The sequence below is a fragment of the Suncus etruscus genome, chromosome X, assembly GCF_024139225.1.
Source record: "Suncus etruscus isolate mSunEtr1 chromosome X, mSunEtr1.pri.cur, whole genome shotgun sequence".
NCBI lineage: Eukaryota > Metazoa > Chordata > Mammalia > Eulipotyphla > Soricidae > Suncus > Suncus etruscus.
In genome coordinates, this window is record NC_064868.1 from 43,232,081 (window position 1) to 43,246,407 (window position 14,327).

A 14,327-nucleotide genomic window follows, 5' to 3' on the forward strand; every position below is an offset into this window, starting at 1 on the left:
CTACAGTTCCACCCCATTATCTTCACATCTCATCCATAGCAGCACCATGATGCAATGCACCAAAAGTTTCTGTTAAATACAATCCTGGCTGAAAACTACAAAGTCTAGTTGCTATTGAGAGCATCTACACTGCTCAAAAATAACCTGAAAGGCTTTTTTTAAGTACTGGCCAGCAATACAATTATTGGAAGTAGAAAGGAAAAGAAGCGAGGTAGATAAAAAGTGCGTATGAAGGATCTTAAGAAATAAAACAAACACCAATACATTTACTGGATATATGCTGGAGAAAAAGTAGATAATAAAAGATACAGTGACTGAAAAAAAAAGAAATAAAACAAAACATCAGAAGATTGGCCACAGCAGAATGTAAAATGCACAGTAAGATGTGGCAGCCACTTCCTTGAGTGCTAAATATCCCGGTTCTATAATGGGTCACAGAAGAGGCCTTTGCTCCACTCTCAGAGCAAATAACATTTATATACTATTAATTTGGTTTCCCAAATGAGCTCCTCTATTAGAAAGACAACCACCCTCCTTTGGCATCTATTGTTACATGGTTCTGATATCACACATTCTGAAATATAGAGAAACATGCACTGGTTTGCCATGGCCTGGTTTGCTTCCAAGGCCCAGAAAAGAACAAATCCTGTCTTTTGCACTCCTTAAAAATGACTAAGCACTCTGTCACACAGGTATGCCTCAATTGGTTCTTCCTCTTTTTGGGGTAGGAGCACAATGCAGTCACTAGTAAATCCTCCCTACTAGCTTGATGCAAAAAAAACAAAACAACAACAACAACAATAAAACACCCCAAGGCACATAATAATCAAAACAAATAAATAGACAAGTAGCCTACAAAAGCTACAATTTAAGTCTAACAGGATTTCTCTGAAACCTTCTTCCTCTGACCTATGTTTAGTTGTGCCTTCCATCCCAAACTCCCAACTAAATCAAAGTTCTCTCAAGTATAAAACAGAAACAGTAGTAGGCAGGGGCAGGAGTGATAGCACATCGGGAGGGTGCTAGCCTTACATGTGGCCAACTCGGGATGGACCCAGGTTCAATTCCCAGAATCCCATATGGTTCCCCCAAGCCCGCCAGGAGCAATTTCTGAGTGCAGAGTCAGGAGTAACCCCTGAGTGCTGCCTGGTGTGTCTCCAAAACCGAAAACAAACAGAAAAAAAGAAAGAAAATGAAACAGTAGTAGGCAAAAATGTCAGTTCTCCAAGATATCCAATAGCATGGTTTCAGCAAATGACAAATTAGCAGCCAATTTTTTAAAGTGAATCAGTCTATTCTGGAGCCTCTTCTGATCTGACCTGGCCAATAAAGGTTTATAGAACAGCCAAGGTCCAGAGATTAAGCACATTAAGCATTGCTGAGGATGAGAGAATTACATTTTCCAGGATTCCCCAAATATAATCTGAAAACAATATTTTTCTACGCTCTCTAACCCTAGCTGCACAATCCAGTCTTATTATCCCCTATCCATTCATCTCTCTCCCCTCTCCATCTCCCCCACTATCACCCTCATACCCACCTCCACACATTTAGAACATAGAGATGAAATATTCTGCATACTCACCTTTCCACATCAGATTTCCTTGGTAGTCTAAGAGGGGGAGAAAAAAAAAGAAAGTTGACTAAAAATACACATACCTCTATCAAATGACAATGGTCTGTATTTTGACTCTAATAAGTACATTTAATATTTCAGTAAAACTGGATAAATACCCATTACAGGCTTATGCAGCTGCCTATTCATTTTTATTTTTATGAGTTTCCAGCAATATGGCTGTAAAGGAAAAACAAAGGAACATTTCTCACCATTTAAAATGCTTCGTAAGAACCAGGGAGATAGTTCAAAAGGCTAATGTGTATAACTTGGCCTACTGGAGGCCCAGGTTCACTCCCCTAACACCCACAGGTGTGGCCCCCAAACCAAAATTGAAATGAAATGCTTCAAAGGGGCAAAAGGAGGGGAGGAGACAGCTCAATGGCAAAGCGTCTTCCTAGCAAGCAGGAGGCTAAGGGTTTGATCTCTGGGCTCACTCACATGTTCCAAGTGCAGTCCCAGAGACGGGTGTCTGGGACCCCAGTGACACAACAGCGTGCAGGTTTGGAAGGGGATCACAAGCAACAATGTTCAAGCAGGTACAACCAAGCACAGTAAGTGATCCCCAGTCATTACAAAAAAGAGCGTCAACAAAGGGAAGGGATGCAAGCCAGCGCTGAGACTCTGGGTTCAACCCCAGGATCATAAAGAAGTAAAATTATTCCAACAGTACATGTAAAATGTATCTACAAACATGTATCTACAAATATGTAAAAAGCCCTAGTCTTACATAAGCACTCTGGTCTCACAATCGGCAAACACTAGGAAGAACAGAATGGTCATAGACGCGCAGGACTATCTAGTTGCCTGTCTCCGAGCACACACACACTTGCCCTTTTTGGCACGCAAATGGGCCAGTGGCAACTTAGAGTTCAATAGTAATTATGCTGTTGCATGGTGTCTAGATGTAAATGATTTATACTACTTTTAAACAACTCAAGTGAGGTTCTGAAGACTTTTTAACTAATTCTTCAGCTAGCAACCAACACCATTGTTTTCTCTGGTAAATTATGCCATTCAAAACCCTCATATTGGGACTGGAGAGATAATACAATGGGCAGGATACTTATCTTGCATGTGGCCGACCTGGAATTAGTCCCCTACACCATATATATATATATGTGTGTGTGTGTGTGTATATATATATATATATATATACACACACACACACACACACACACATATATATATATGGTTCCCCGAGCACTGCCAAAAGTGATGCTTGAGCACCACTAGGACTACCCCCACCAAAAGAAATCTCTTTTACTGGGGTTGGGAATGAGGCTCAGTATATGCATGTGAGGCCCCGAATTCAACCCCCAGCACTGTAAAAACAAACCCTCCCAAAATTTGTAAAATTCAATTGCCTGAACAATTCTAAAGCCTCCTCTGGAGCTGATTACTTTTGGGGTTTTTTGTTTGTTTGTTTTGGGGGGAGATCATATCTTGCAGCACTCAGGGGTCACTCCTGGCTCTGCGCTCAGAAATTGCCCCTGGCAGGCTTGGGGAACCGTATGGGATGCATTCGAACCACCATCTGTCTGCGGGCAAGGCAAACACCTACCACTGTGCTCTCTCCAGCCCATAGAGCTGATTACTTTCTGAAGAATAAACACTTAGCTTCTTCTCTCCTCTTTGTGCCATGGAGCAGAAAAACTTGCATGAACTCAAGGTACAAGGAAGGGAAACTTTTAGAATGTGGAGCTCACTTGAAACAATTCTTAGACTAGGCCATGAATGGAAGGTCAAGTTAAGATCTGAGTGCTGGGGCCGGAGAGATAGCATGGAGGTAAGGCGTTTGCCTTTCATGCAGAAGGTCATCGGGTCCCCGTGCCTGCCAGGAGCAATTTCTGAGCACTGAGCCAGGAAAAACCCCTGAGCACTGCCGGGTGTGACCCAAAAACCACACACACCCCCAAAAAAAGATCTGAGTGCTTAAAGGAAATTAGCTATGGGCTGGCAGGTCCATCAGAGAAAGAAGCAGAAATCAAGGCCTTATTCCAAGACTGCAGATACTGTGAACTTCCTCTACGAGTAAAGTTCCTGTGAATACTCAGTCACAATCCAGTCAAGAGAGGGAGAGAAGGAACACCAAGGTATTTATTGTGTGTCCAGAAGAGAGAAAACACCAGAGAAGGAACTTTCCAAGCTGAAAGAATCATTGTGTTCCAGGGTCCTGAGCAATTGCATAGCAATAGGGCATTTGCTTGCAGGCAGGATGGACCCCAGTTCGATTCCAAGCATCCCATATGGTCCCCTGAGCCTGCCAGGAGCGATTTCTGAGTGCAGAGCCAGGAGTAACCCCTGAGCGTTGCCGGTTCTGACCCCAAAACCAAAACCAAACAAACAAACAAAAATCATTGTTCCAACTCTTACCACCAGCCCCACCCAGAGACTCTGAAAATGAACATCTCTTGTAGGATGGGATGTCACTTCAGGGACAAAGGATAGATTTTGCTGCCAGCATTCACCCTCTTTTCAATTTCTAAAAATAAATTTAAAATTCTTTAATTGACAATAAAACTGGTATTTGGAGTAAGAGCCCTAAAATGCAAGACCTGCACATGGAAGAATTAAGTAACCAAAGTACAATATGACAGCTTTATATAACTGAGATTCTGGCAATTTCTTCTTTGAATTCAAAGAAGTTAAAGTCAAGGCAGGGGTTGGACAGATGGTTCAAGGGGTAGAAGTACATGTTCTGGTTTTTGGGGGGGGGGGGAGAGAGAAGGGTTTATTGGATTACACCCAGCTGTCCTCGAGACTTACTCCTGATTCTGCTCAAGGATCACTCCAGGTGGTGCTGAGGTACCACACAGGGTGCCAGGTATCAAACCTGGGACAGGTGCATGCAAGGCAAGCGTTTTACCTTCTGTACTATCTCTCTGGCCCTGGAAGTGAATGTTCTGCACATGAGAGCCGCAGGTTCAATCCCTGGCTCCACAAAACTACCAAAAACATTCCTGGATGTGCCCCTCCAAATTTTTTTTAAAGTCAAGACAACAGGAAGATAACTTAAAAAAAAAGTAGAGGGGCCGGAGAGATGGCATGGAGGTAAGGTGTTTGCCTTTCATGCAGAAGGTCGTCGGTTCAAATCCCGGCGCCCCATATGGTCCCCTGTGCCTGCCAGGAGCAATTTCTGAGTGTGGAGCCAGGAGTAACCCCTGAGCACTGCCGGGTGTGACCCAAAAACCACCAAAAAAAAGTAGACTATTAAAAAAAGTAGAATATATTCCCATATGTTCAGGGCCCTGAACCCCTGGTATCATACAGCACTGTCCTGACCCAAGATCTCTGATCATGGTCCTAGTAACCCCAGCACCACCAGATTGAATGTGAAGTGCTCTGAACCTCTAGGCACACTCAGCAGGGGTAGAAATTCCAAGAGTGGCCCATGGGTGCTGGAGCCTTGCTGGAGAAGCCCCGAAGAATGTGGATGTTAGATGTCAGGGAGAGGAGGATGTTGACAAGCAGATGGAGAAAGCACCAGGAATCTAAAACCCAAACAAACCAAATTGTTAAAGATATCCTTTTTCCACTTCAATATTAAAGTATTAAAAATGGCAGAAATAAGATTATGAGTACCCAGGGACAGAGAATTGGCACAGCAAGTAGGGAGCTTGCCTTGGAGACAGCTAACCAGGGCTCAATCCTGAGCAGGACAAACACAGTCCTCCCAGCCCCACCAAGAGTGATCCCTAAGAACAGCGTTAGGAGTAAGCCAGGAGCACCAGCAAACGTAGTCCCTAAACAATACAAGAGTACACAGAACACTGAATTTATATTAATTCTGATCATTTCTACCGTAGAACAAGGAAAAATGCACAGTGCTCTCAGTTGTACTAATTTTGGTTACTACAAAAGAAAGGGCTTTTATATAACGCTGTAGCAAGAACAGTGAATTTTCCATTAAATTCTCCATGCACTGCATAGACTATTCTAAAGATCCATTCAATTTAAGTAAGCAATTTAAGCCCTTTCTCTATGTGCATGCCAGGCATTGTTCTTGATCCTTGGGAAAATGACAAACAAAAATTCCTGTCCTCACGGAGCTTCCAGTATTGAGGATGGCAGAGAAAAAGTAATCCTGCCTGGTGGTGAGACTGCTGCAAAGACAAAAAAAAAAAAAAAAAAAAAAAAAAAACAGAAAAAAAACACGCAAATAGGATGATCAGAGACAGACTTTCTGATCAATTTTTTTTTTTTTTGCTTTTTTGGGCCACATTTGGTGACACTCAAGGGTTACTCCTGGCTATGTGTTCAGAAATCGCTCCTGGCTTGGGGGGACTATATAGGCCCGGGGATCAAACTGTGATCCGTCCTAGGTTAGTGCATGCAAGGCAAATGCTCTAACGCACGAGCCAGCACTCTGGGCCCAGACTTTCTTTTTTTTTTTTTTTTTTTTTTGGTTTTGGTTTTTGGGTCACACCCGGCCGTGCTCAGGGGTTACTCTTGGCTCTATGCTCAGAAATCGCTCCTGGCAGGCTCTGGGGATCATATGGGATGCTGGGATTCGAACCGCCGGGATTCGAACCACCGTCCTTTTGCATGCAAGGCAAATGCCTTACCTCCATGCTGTCTCTCCAGCCCCAGCCCCAGACTTTCTGATCAATTTTATATAACCAAAGATCAAATGGAAATCTGAGGAAAAAGCAAAAGTTCGAAGGCAGAGTGTTCATGCTAATACTGAAGTAATAATGGTGGGGCGTATTGGGAAAGCATGCTTAACAGGGAAGGCAGAGGGCCAAGGAAACAGCGTATAGGGCTAGTGCACACAGATTCCACACTGAGGGCCGGAATTTGATCCCTGGCACTGCTGGAGCACCACCAGGAACCACGGAGGATTAGGTGAAGCCCTGGAGCATCGACTGGGTGTGGCTTGAAAACAAAAAACCAAAACCAAACAAACAAAAAATTGAAAAAGAGAGAAAAGGCCCAAGACTATGAGTAAGGTGACTGACCATATGTTACGGTTTTGCCCCAAATTGTTCCTATTTATACCTGTGATTTCAACATTATTACTATTTAAAAGGCACCTTTCGTCTCAAAGGTGTCCTGATTTGGTCCATAAATTTTATGGTCACTGTCTGTAGAGATGACCATAAAAACTTCTTATTCTAAGTGAGATGGGGAATCCTTGAGGGTTTTGAGGAAGGAAGTTTTAAAATGAGCACCCTGGCTCTTTTATGGAGGAAAAACTGTAGCACTGCAAGAGTGGTGGCAGAGATACCAGTTAGACAACTACCGCAGTAAGGTGGATGAATGGTTAACACCAGAGAGCTATGCTGAAGAGGGCCTAGATTCAGAAGTCAGTGGCAAGCAGGCTAGAGCATGGGAGAGGAACACAAAACATCTGTTTGGTCAAAAGAGCAAAGGGAGGGGAAGTGAGGGGTGATGGAGAGGAATCAGGAGTTTGCTTTGGGACACTTTAAGGACCACTGTGAGCTTAAATGGAACATCTGGATAGGTCGTGGAGTTCAATGGAGAGGTCTGTATTGGAGGACTTTAGTCTGGGATTTATCATTAAAAAAAGTGTGAGATTCAAACTTAGTCTGCAGCAATAAAATAGTTGTTTCTTCTTTCTTGTTTTCATAAATGAGTCCCCAAAACAGTAAGAATGCCACAACGTAAGTCAAGGAATTTCTTACAAAAACCCATGTGGCAAACCAAACTGTATATACAAATGATACAACCACTTAGGCAGTTTCAATTTTCTTCGTTAGTTAAATTCCAAAAATTCTCACAGAGAACAGGTGGCACCATGTACATGAAATTTCTTGGGGATCCACTTTAGGCTTTTATGAAATCCAACAGCAAATGACACAAAACTATATTACAGTAACCCCTCCATGACTGTTCTGGAAGTTTTTCGCTAGATGGAGGTTGCTAATTCATATCATTGAATAAAGTACGGTTTAAAAGAACTGAGACTTTTTACAGAAGAGAAAAGTCATCCTAATTCCTTTAGTCATCTGCAAACATTTTTAAGCATCTAGCAACAAATTACGGCGCTACTTTACAGCCTAAAGTTATCTACTAAAGTACTTCAATAGAAAACACTGATCCAGGGTCTCTAGTCAGAGAGAAAATAGATTTCCTCCTTTCTACATTTTCAAGGTGCCCATACTCCCCAAATTTTACAGCGCTTCCCCCTACACACAAACCGAAAATCAGGAGTGTATTCTGACCATAGTCTAAAGGGATTAACACGCTAATCATGTCCCGAGGCATTTCATGGGTAACTTGGTGATTTATAAATTCTCTTTAGACTCCAAGAAACAAATAACAGCTGGCCAGAGACACACAACTTTGAACTTACAGTCACTGCGTCAAGACTTCTCAAAAGTCCAAACATTTTTAAACCACCAGCTCGAGATACCAGTCACCTTCTTTTCTCCCTAATGCCACCCGGGAGTTGTAACTTCAAGTCCCTGCAAACTGTGTCCACGCACCTTCAAGCGACTGTAAAACCCGGCTGCCGGGCTTTTGGTTTTGTTTTAAGTTCTAATAGTTTATATTCCGAAACACTTTGGGGGCTTTTGAGCTGCAAAGCTTCCTAGCCAAAAAAAGAAAAAAAAAAAGGCAATAGGGTTCTGTGGACAGCTCGATGAAAGAAAACCTCAAAGATGTGGTGTTATTTCATTTTTTCCGGGCAAATCTAACCCTCGGTATCATCGAGTCTCGGTAGCTTCCCCTCCAGACAGAAAAACCCCCTCCAAAAACATAACTGAAAAAAAAAAAGAAGGCAAAGCGTCTCCACCCTTCGCTCAGCTCCGCGAGTTGCGAAATGCTAAACAAGGCAGCCGAAAGGAGAGCAAGCAGCTGGGGGGGAAGCGAGCAGGGAGGCGCAAAGGTCTGGGCGGGTTGGGCGGGAAAGGAGCCGGGGAGCCGGCCCGGATTTCGCGGCACTTACAGGTCGGTCAACACCATGAGCTCCGAGTAGGCCCGGTGCAGCAGAAATTCGATCAGAGTGCTCAGCCGGTAGCCGGGGCTGGCCGCCGCCACCGCCGCCGCCGCCACCGCCGCTCCGGGGGGAGGCGGCGCCGGGGCTGATGCGGAGCCGCCGCTGCCTCCGCCGCCGCCGCCGGGCGGGACCAGCTGGTGGTTCTCCAGCTGCACGGGGGCCATGGCGGCGCAGGGCCAGGTCGGCTGCGGCAGCCCGATGCGGCCCTCGGGCCCCGCGAGCGAGCGAGGAGCGAGCGGTGACCGCGCCGGAGCGGGCGCGGACTGAGACTCCGCCGCCGCCTAGCGCCGGGCCGCCCCAGAACAGGAAGCCTCGCGCCCGGCCGGGAGGACCGCCCCCTGGAGGGCCGAGCCGGGCCCGGGGGACGCGCGCGAGGGCGGGGAAGGAGGGAGGGGGGCGGAGGGAGGGCCGGAGGGCGGGCGGGCGCGCGCCTCCGCCCCGCCGCCGCCGCCGCCGCTCACTGGCTCCCGGGCCCGGCTGCCGCAGCCTCCATGTTCGCGGCTCTCAACGGAAGTCGTTCGGCGGAACGGAAGGGGCGCGGGGAGAGGGGGCGGCCTCGGGGCCCCCGAGCCGGGGCTGCCCCCCAGTCCCGCGCCCGAGCGCCCGGGAGCCCGGCGGCGCCGAGGCGGGTGCGGGCGGCGGCCGCACTGGCCCGAAACGGGCGTCGGGGCCGGGCCGGGCGGCGGCGTGTCCCCGGGGCACGTTGCCCCCCACCCCGCGGCTTTTGGGGCCGTTCCCAGGCTCCAGTCGGCCGAGGGGAGACCCGGCCCGGCCCGGCCACTCGCCCGCTAAAGGTCACGACTGCGCACGGGGCGCCTTCTCGGCTCCGGGCACCGCCTTTCGTGGGCTCCGAAAGGTGGCTGTCATTGTTGGCTTGGCTTTGGCTCGCTGGCTTGAGTCGGAAAGGAAAGGCGATCGGGCGGAGGAGCGGAGCTGCTGAGCGGATCCTCGCGGGCTGCTAGACTTGTTTCTCTCCTGGGCTCAGTGCCCACCTTTGAAAGCCCGGCGCTTGGGCTCAGCCTCTAATGCGGAAGCCACCTCCAGCCCTCCCAGGATTTTGCCCATCTTCTCGTCTTGTGCCCGACCCCACGTCTCCCCTTTCCGATCCACGTCTAGCTGGGGAGCGAGGGCACTGAGATGGGTCGCTTGGCTAGCACGTGGCCGGCCCGGGTTCCATCCTCAGCATCCCATGTGGTTCCCCCCCACCCCAGCCTCCAGGACGGCTAAAGAAATGCCAGCCCCTGAGCCCATATCGCCGGGTGTGGCCCCCAAGTCAATCAATAAAAGTCCACGTTTAGTTTTTGGGATTTTGTTTGTGTGAAACGTTGATTCTCAACCTCGCTTGCACTTTGGAATCAAGGGTAGGCGGAAGCTCAGTCACACCTATTGATTTTACTTTGAGTGCCCCGATGTCAGTTCTGGACTTCATGAATGGCGAAACACACACACACACACACACACGATTCTAATGTACTGCTAAGGTAAAAATAACTGCTGAAAGAGTTGAATGTTACGACCCTTGACAAAACTCTTATTTTTCAGATCCACATCTTAACACTTTTACAGAGTAAGAGTTAGGGTTAAAGTGCTTATTATTTTTTGGGGGGGGGGAGAGGGTTTTATTTGAGAGCCACACCCGACAGTGCTCGGAGCTGAGGAAAATCGATGCGGTGCCAGGAACTGAGCCGCAGTACTAGCTCTCCAGCTTTTCGCTTTGGGGGCGAAGACGGGCGGAGGTGGGGGCGAGGAAACCGCACCCAAAGGTGCTGGGGCTGCTCTAGATTTTTTGCCCAAGAGTGACCCCTGGCGGTGGTAAGGATGGAGCTGGAATCCATAACAAGCGCCCTAGCTCTCTGAGAAGGGAGGGGTTCCCTAAGTCATTTTGAGGGCCTGGTCACCTGCCTTCTGTAACCTTTAGGTGTGATCACTTGTGCTCTTTGTATCTCTAAATAATAGTTACTTTCAATATAACTATGGCATTAAACAAATAATGCATTTGGGGGCCAGAGCAATAGCGCAACGATTGGGCATTTGCCTTGCACGCTGCTGACCCAGGACAGATCTTGTTTTGTTCCCCTGCGTCCCATATGGTCCCCTAGGCCAGGAGCAATTTCTGAGCGCACAGCCAGGAGTAACCCCTGAGCATCACCGGGTGTGGCCCCAAAACAAAAACAAACAAAAAGGCATTTAGATTATATGTGCCCCCTACTTTGGCAATTACTGGAAGGGCAGCGACTTCATCCCTAGGCAACTTATCTGGGAAACAAAGGGGAAAATGGTTAAGCGCTCTGCAATGCTCAGGAGTTACTCCTGGCCGGCTCAGGGGGCCCATATTAATGGTGGGGATCAGACCCTGGTAGGCTATGTGCAAAGCAAAGGCCCTACCCGCTGTACTATCATTCTGGTCCCATTTTGATTAGTTTTATGGAAGTTGGTTCTCTCTCACTTGAAAATAATATTGACTTAAATGATCAAAAAAGACCCTAGAGATATCATACAAGGAAACTTAGGCAACCATGCAAGATGGTTTTAAGGCTTATTCTAGGAGCTGGAGATGTAGAGCAGCTGGGCGCTTTCCTTGCTCATGGTCAACTCGGTTCAATCCCTGGCACCCCACTAGGCTCCCCTGACTTCTTCCAGATTTGATCCCTGAACACAGAGCCATTAGTAAGCCCTGAGCACCACTAGGTGTGGTCTCGAACAAAACAACAAAACAGTCTTTTTTAATACTCTGAATCTGTTTGCTGTTAATAGGATTTTTTTAATTTTGTTTTGTGGGTCACACCCAGCGGCACTCGAGTTAATCCTGGCCCTAAACTCAGAAATCGCTCCTGGCAGGCTCTGGGGATCATATGGGATGCCAGGATTCGAACCACCATCCATCCTGGATGGACTGCCTGCAAGGCAAATGCCCTGCCACTTCGGCCCTTGATGGTAATAGAATTTTAACTCTGGAGGCCAGAGCGGTGGTGCAGGCGGTAGGGCTTTTGCCTTGCATGCATGAACCTAGGACAGACTGCAGTTCGATCCTCCAGCCTCCTATATGGTCCCCCAGGCCGGGGCGATTTCTGAGCACATAGCCAGGAGTAACCCCTGAGTCTCACTGGGTGTGGCCCCAAAACAAAATGTTTAACTCTACCTTACATAACACAAATGTTAAGCACAGTTACATAAAAGGAAAAATTAATTGGTGGAAGGAGACATTTTAGGGTTTTGTTTTTGTTTGTTTGTTTGTTTGTTTTTGGGTCACACCCGGCAATGCTCAGGGGTTACTCCTGGCTCTATGCTCAGAAATCGCTCCTGGCAGGCTCGGGGGACCCTATGGGATGCCGGGGATTCAAACCAATGACCTTCTGCATGAAAGGCAAACGCCTTGTCTCTCCAGCCCCAGGAAGGGGACATTTTAAAGGAACATTTGCCTATATCTATCAGGTTAGATTTTAGTGGCTTAGTAAAAAGTATGATTTACAGAAAATAGGATAAAAGTACAGAAACAAAACTACAAGATTTGCTTGATTTGTAGAGTGGGAAGTTTTAGGGGTTTTTGTTTTGTTTTGTTTTTGGTTGTGTTTTGTTTGTTTTGGGTTTTGGGGCCACACTTGGTGACACTCAGGGGTTATTCTTGGTATGCGCTCAGAAATCACTCCTGAGGACCATATGGGACGCCCAGGGATCGAACCCGTCCTAGGTTAACGTGTGCAAGGCAAACGCCCTACCGCTTACACTACCACTCCAGCCCCAGGGAAATTAAATGCATGAAAACTGAATGAGGTGTTAGCCCTGGGCATGTATTGGAAAGACTATTTGAAACTTGGGGGAATGAGGGTGTTTACCTGAGATTTAGCACAAGGATTATTCCCTGGAATCCCCCTGGGTGTGGGCTCCTGAAAAGCTGATCACAGTACTGCAGGGCCACAGCAGCCTTGGGGACAAGCCCAAACTGACACCTCATCCTTAAGTCCCAATACTGAACTGGCTGCTTGTTGCTTGACCAAGAATGGGCAAAAGAGCTCCAGGGCCTTCTGAGCATGACTTGGAATGTTCACCCCAGCCATGAATGGAGGAGAGAAATGCTAAGGAATCTGTCTGAAGGACCAAAGGAAAGACACATTCTAGCCTTTTGGAGAAATAGTTGTATTGCTTTGTTTTGTTTTATTGTTTTGAAGCATACAGTTAATATTTGGAAATAGGGACCTGGTTCTTTGATTATTGTTACTGCCTCTTTGTGATGTCATACAATCTTATTACCCTTTGTCATTTATTGAGAATGCCAAAGCCCCCACCCTATTCAGAGTGGGAATTAGAACAAAAAGTTTTTCAAAGCCTGGTGACCATTTCTTCCCTTCCCTGGCACTTAGAAAACTGAGCCAAGACAATGGTTACTTCAACCCAACTTGCAATGCAAAGATGAGCTACTAAACTGAGACCTCATATCACTCCTGGGCCTGCCCCCCAAGACAGAATTTATAATAGTCACAGCAGAAGCACTATTTTGATGATCCTGTCCCTGTTTTTCCCACTCCAGTGTGTCTGTTTCTTGGCTCAGAGAAATGGACAGATTTTTCTCTAAGCTTTGTCCTATTATTCTTTTTTTTTTTTTTTTTTGGGCCACACCCGGCAGTGCTCAGGGGTTACTCCTGGTTATCTGCTCAGAAATAGCTCCTGGCAGGCACGGGGGACCATATGGGACACCGGGATTCGAACCAACCACCTTTGGTCCTGGATTGGCTGCTTGCAAGGCAAACGCCACTGTGCTATCTCTCCGGGCCCCTATTATTCTTTTCATGTCACAAACAAGAACCTGCCAGCTCCAGGAATTCCCCCCTAACACATTCATTCACCTTTTTCACTTGTTCCCCAATTCAGTCATTCCCTGTGTCTGTCGTGCCTCATATAGTTTTAGGACCTGCAGTATGCTAGATCCTCATCTCCTAAAGTGAACTAAACACTTAGCTCTTTTCTGACATTAATCTAATTTTACTAAAAGGAACAAATGGCCCAAATAAGGAGTAGCAGAGTACATTGCCTTTTAAGCTCTTGGAATGAGATAAATGAAATTGTGATACCTATGACTTTAATTTGAAACATGCAGGGGCTTTCACTTCAAAAACCAGGACAGAATTGAAAGTATTTTTTCTTTTCTTCTTTTTCTTTTCTTTTCTCTCTTTTTTTTTTTTTGGTTTTTTGGGCCACACCCGTTTGATGCTCAGGGGTTACTCCTGGCGAAGTGCTCAGAAATTGCCCCTGGCTTGGGGGGACCATATGGAACGCTGGGGGATCGAACCCCGGTCCTTCCTTGGCTAGCGCTTGCAAGGCAGACACCTTACCTCTAGCGCCACCTCGCTGGCCCCGAAAGTATTTTTTCTTTTCCCAAGATTATTATGATCAGAACCTCCAAAATGGAGGCCCAAAGCATGATAACACTCATTTAACATGTGGTCCGTTCAGCTTCACCCTCAAAGTTGATGGAAGGAATACACAGTACTATGAGTATGGTATGACCAACCTAGTTGCAAGAAGAAAAAAAGAGGGGCCGGCGAGGTGGTGCTAGAGGTAAGGTGTCTGCCTTGCAAGCGCTAGCCAAGAAAAGGACCACGGTTCAATCCCCGGGCGGCCCATATGATCCCCCCAAGCCAGGGGCAATTTCTGAGCGCTTAGCCAGGAGTAACCCCTGAGCATCAAATGGGTGTGGCCTGAAAAACCAAAAAAAAAAAAGAAGAAAAAGAGAACGTTGGTGGATTTTTGGGG

The 14,327-nt window shown here is 47.0% G+C and overlaps 1 protein-coding gene across 1 annotated transcript in view; it reads right to left on the minus strand.

Moving 5' to 3' along the window:
• The window catches only part of MED14 (mediator complex subunit 14), a 90,859-nt gene extending 82,116 nt beyond the window's left edge, over nucleotides 1-8,743 (minus strand). The window contains exons 1-2 of the mRNA XM_049767146.1: nucleotides 8,529-8,743; nucleotides 1,586-1,612 (exon numbers count right to left, since the gene is read on the minus strand). Of these exons, the coding sequence (XP_049623103.1) occupies nucleotides 1,586-1,612; nucleotides 8,529-8,743 (242 nt within the window). The remainder of the gene's footprint in view (nucleotides 1-1,585; nucleotides 1,613-8,528) is intronic.
• Nucleotides 8,744-14,327: the final 5,584 nt, after the last annotated feature.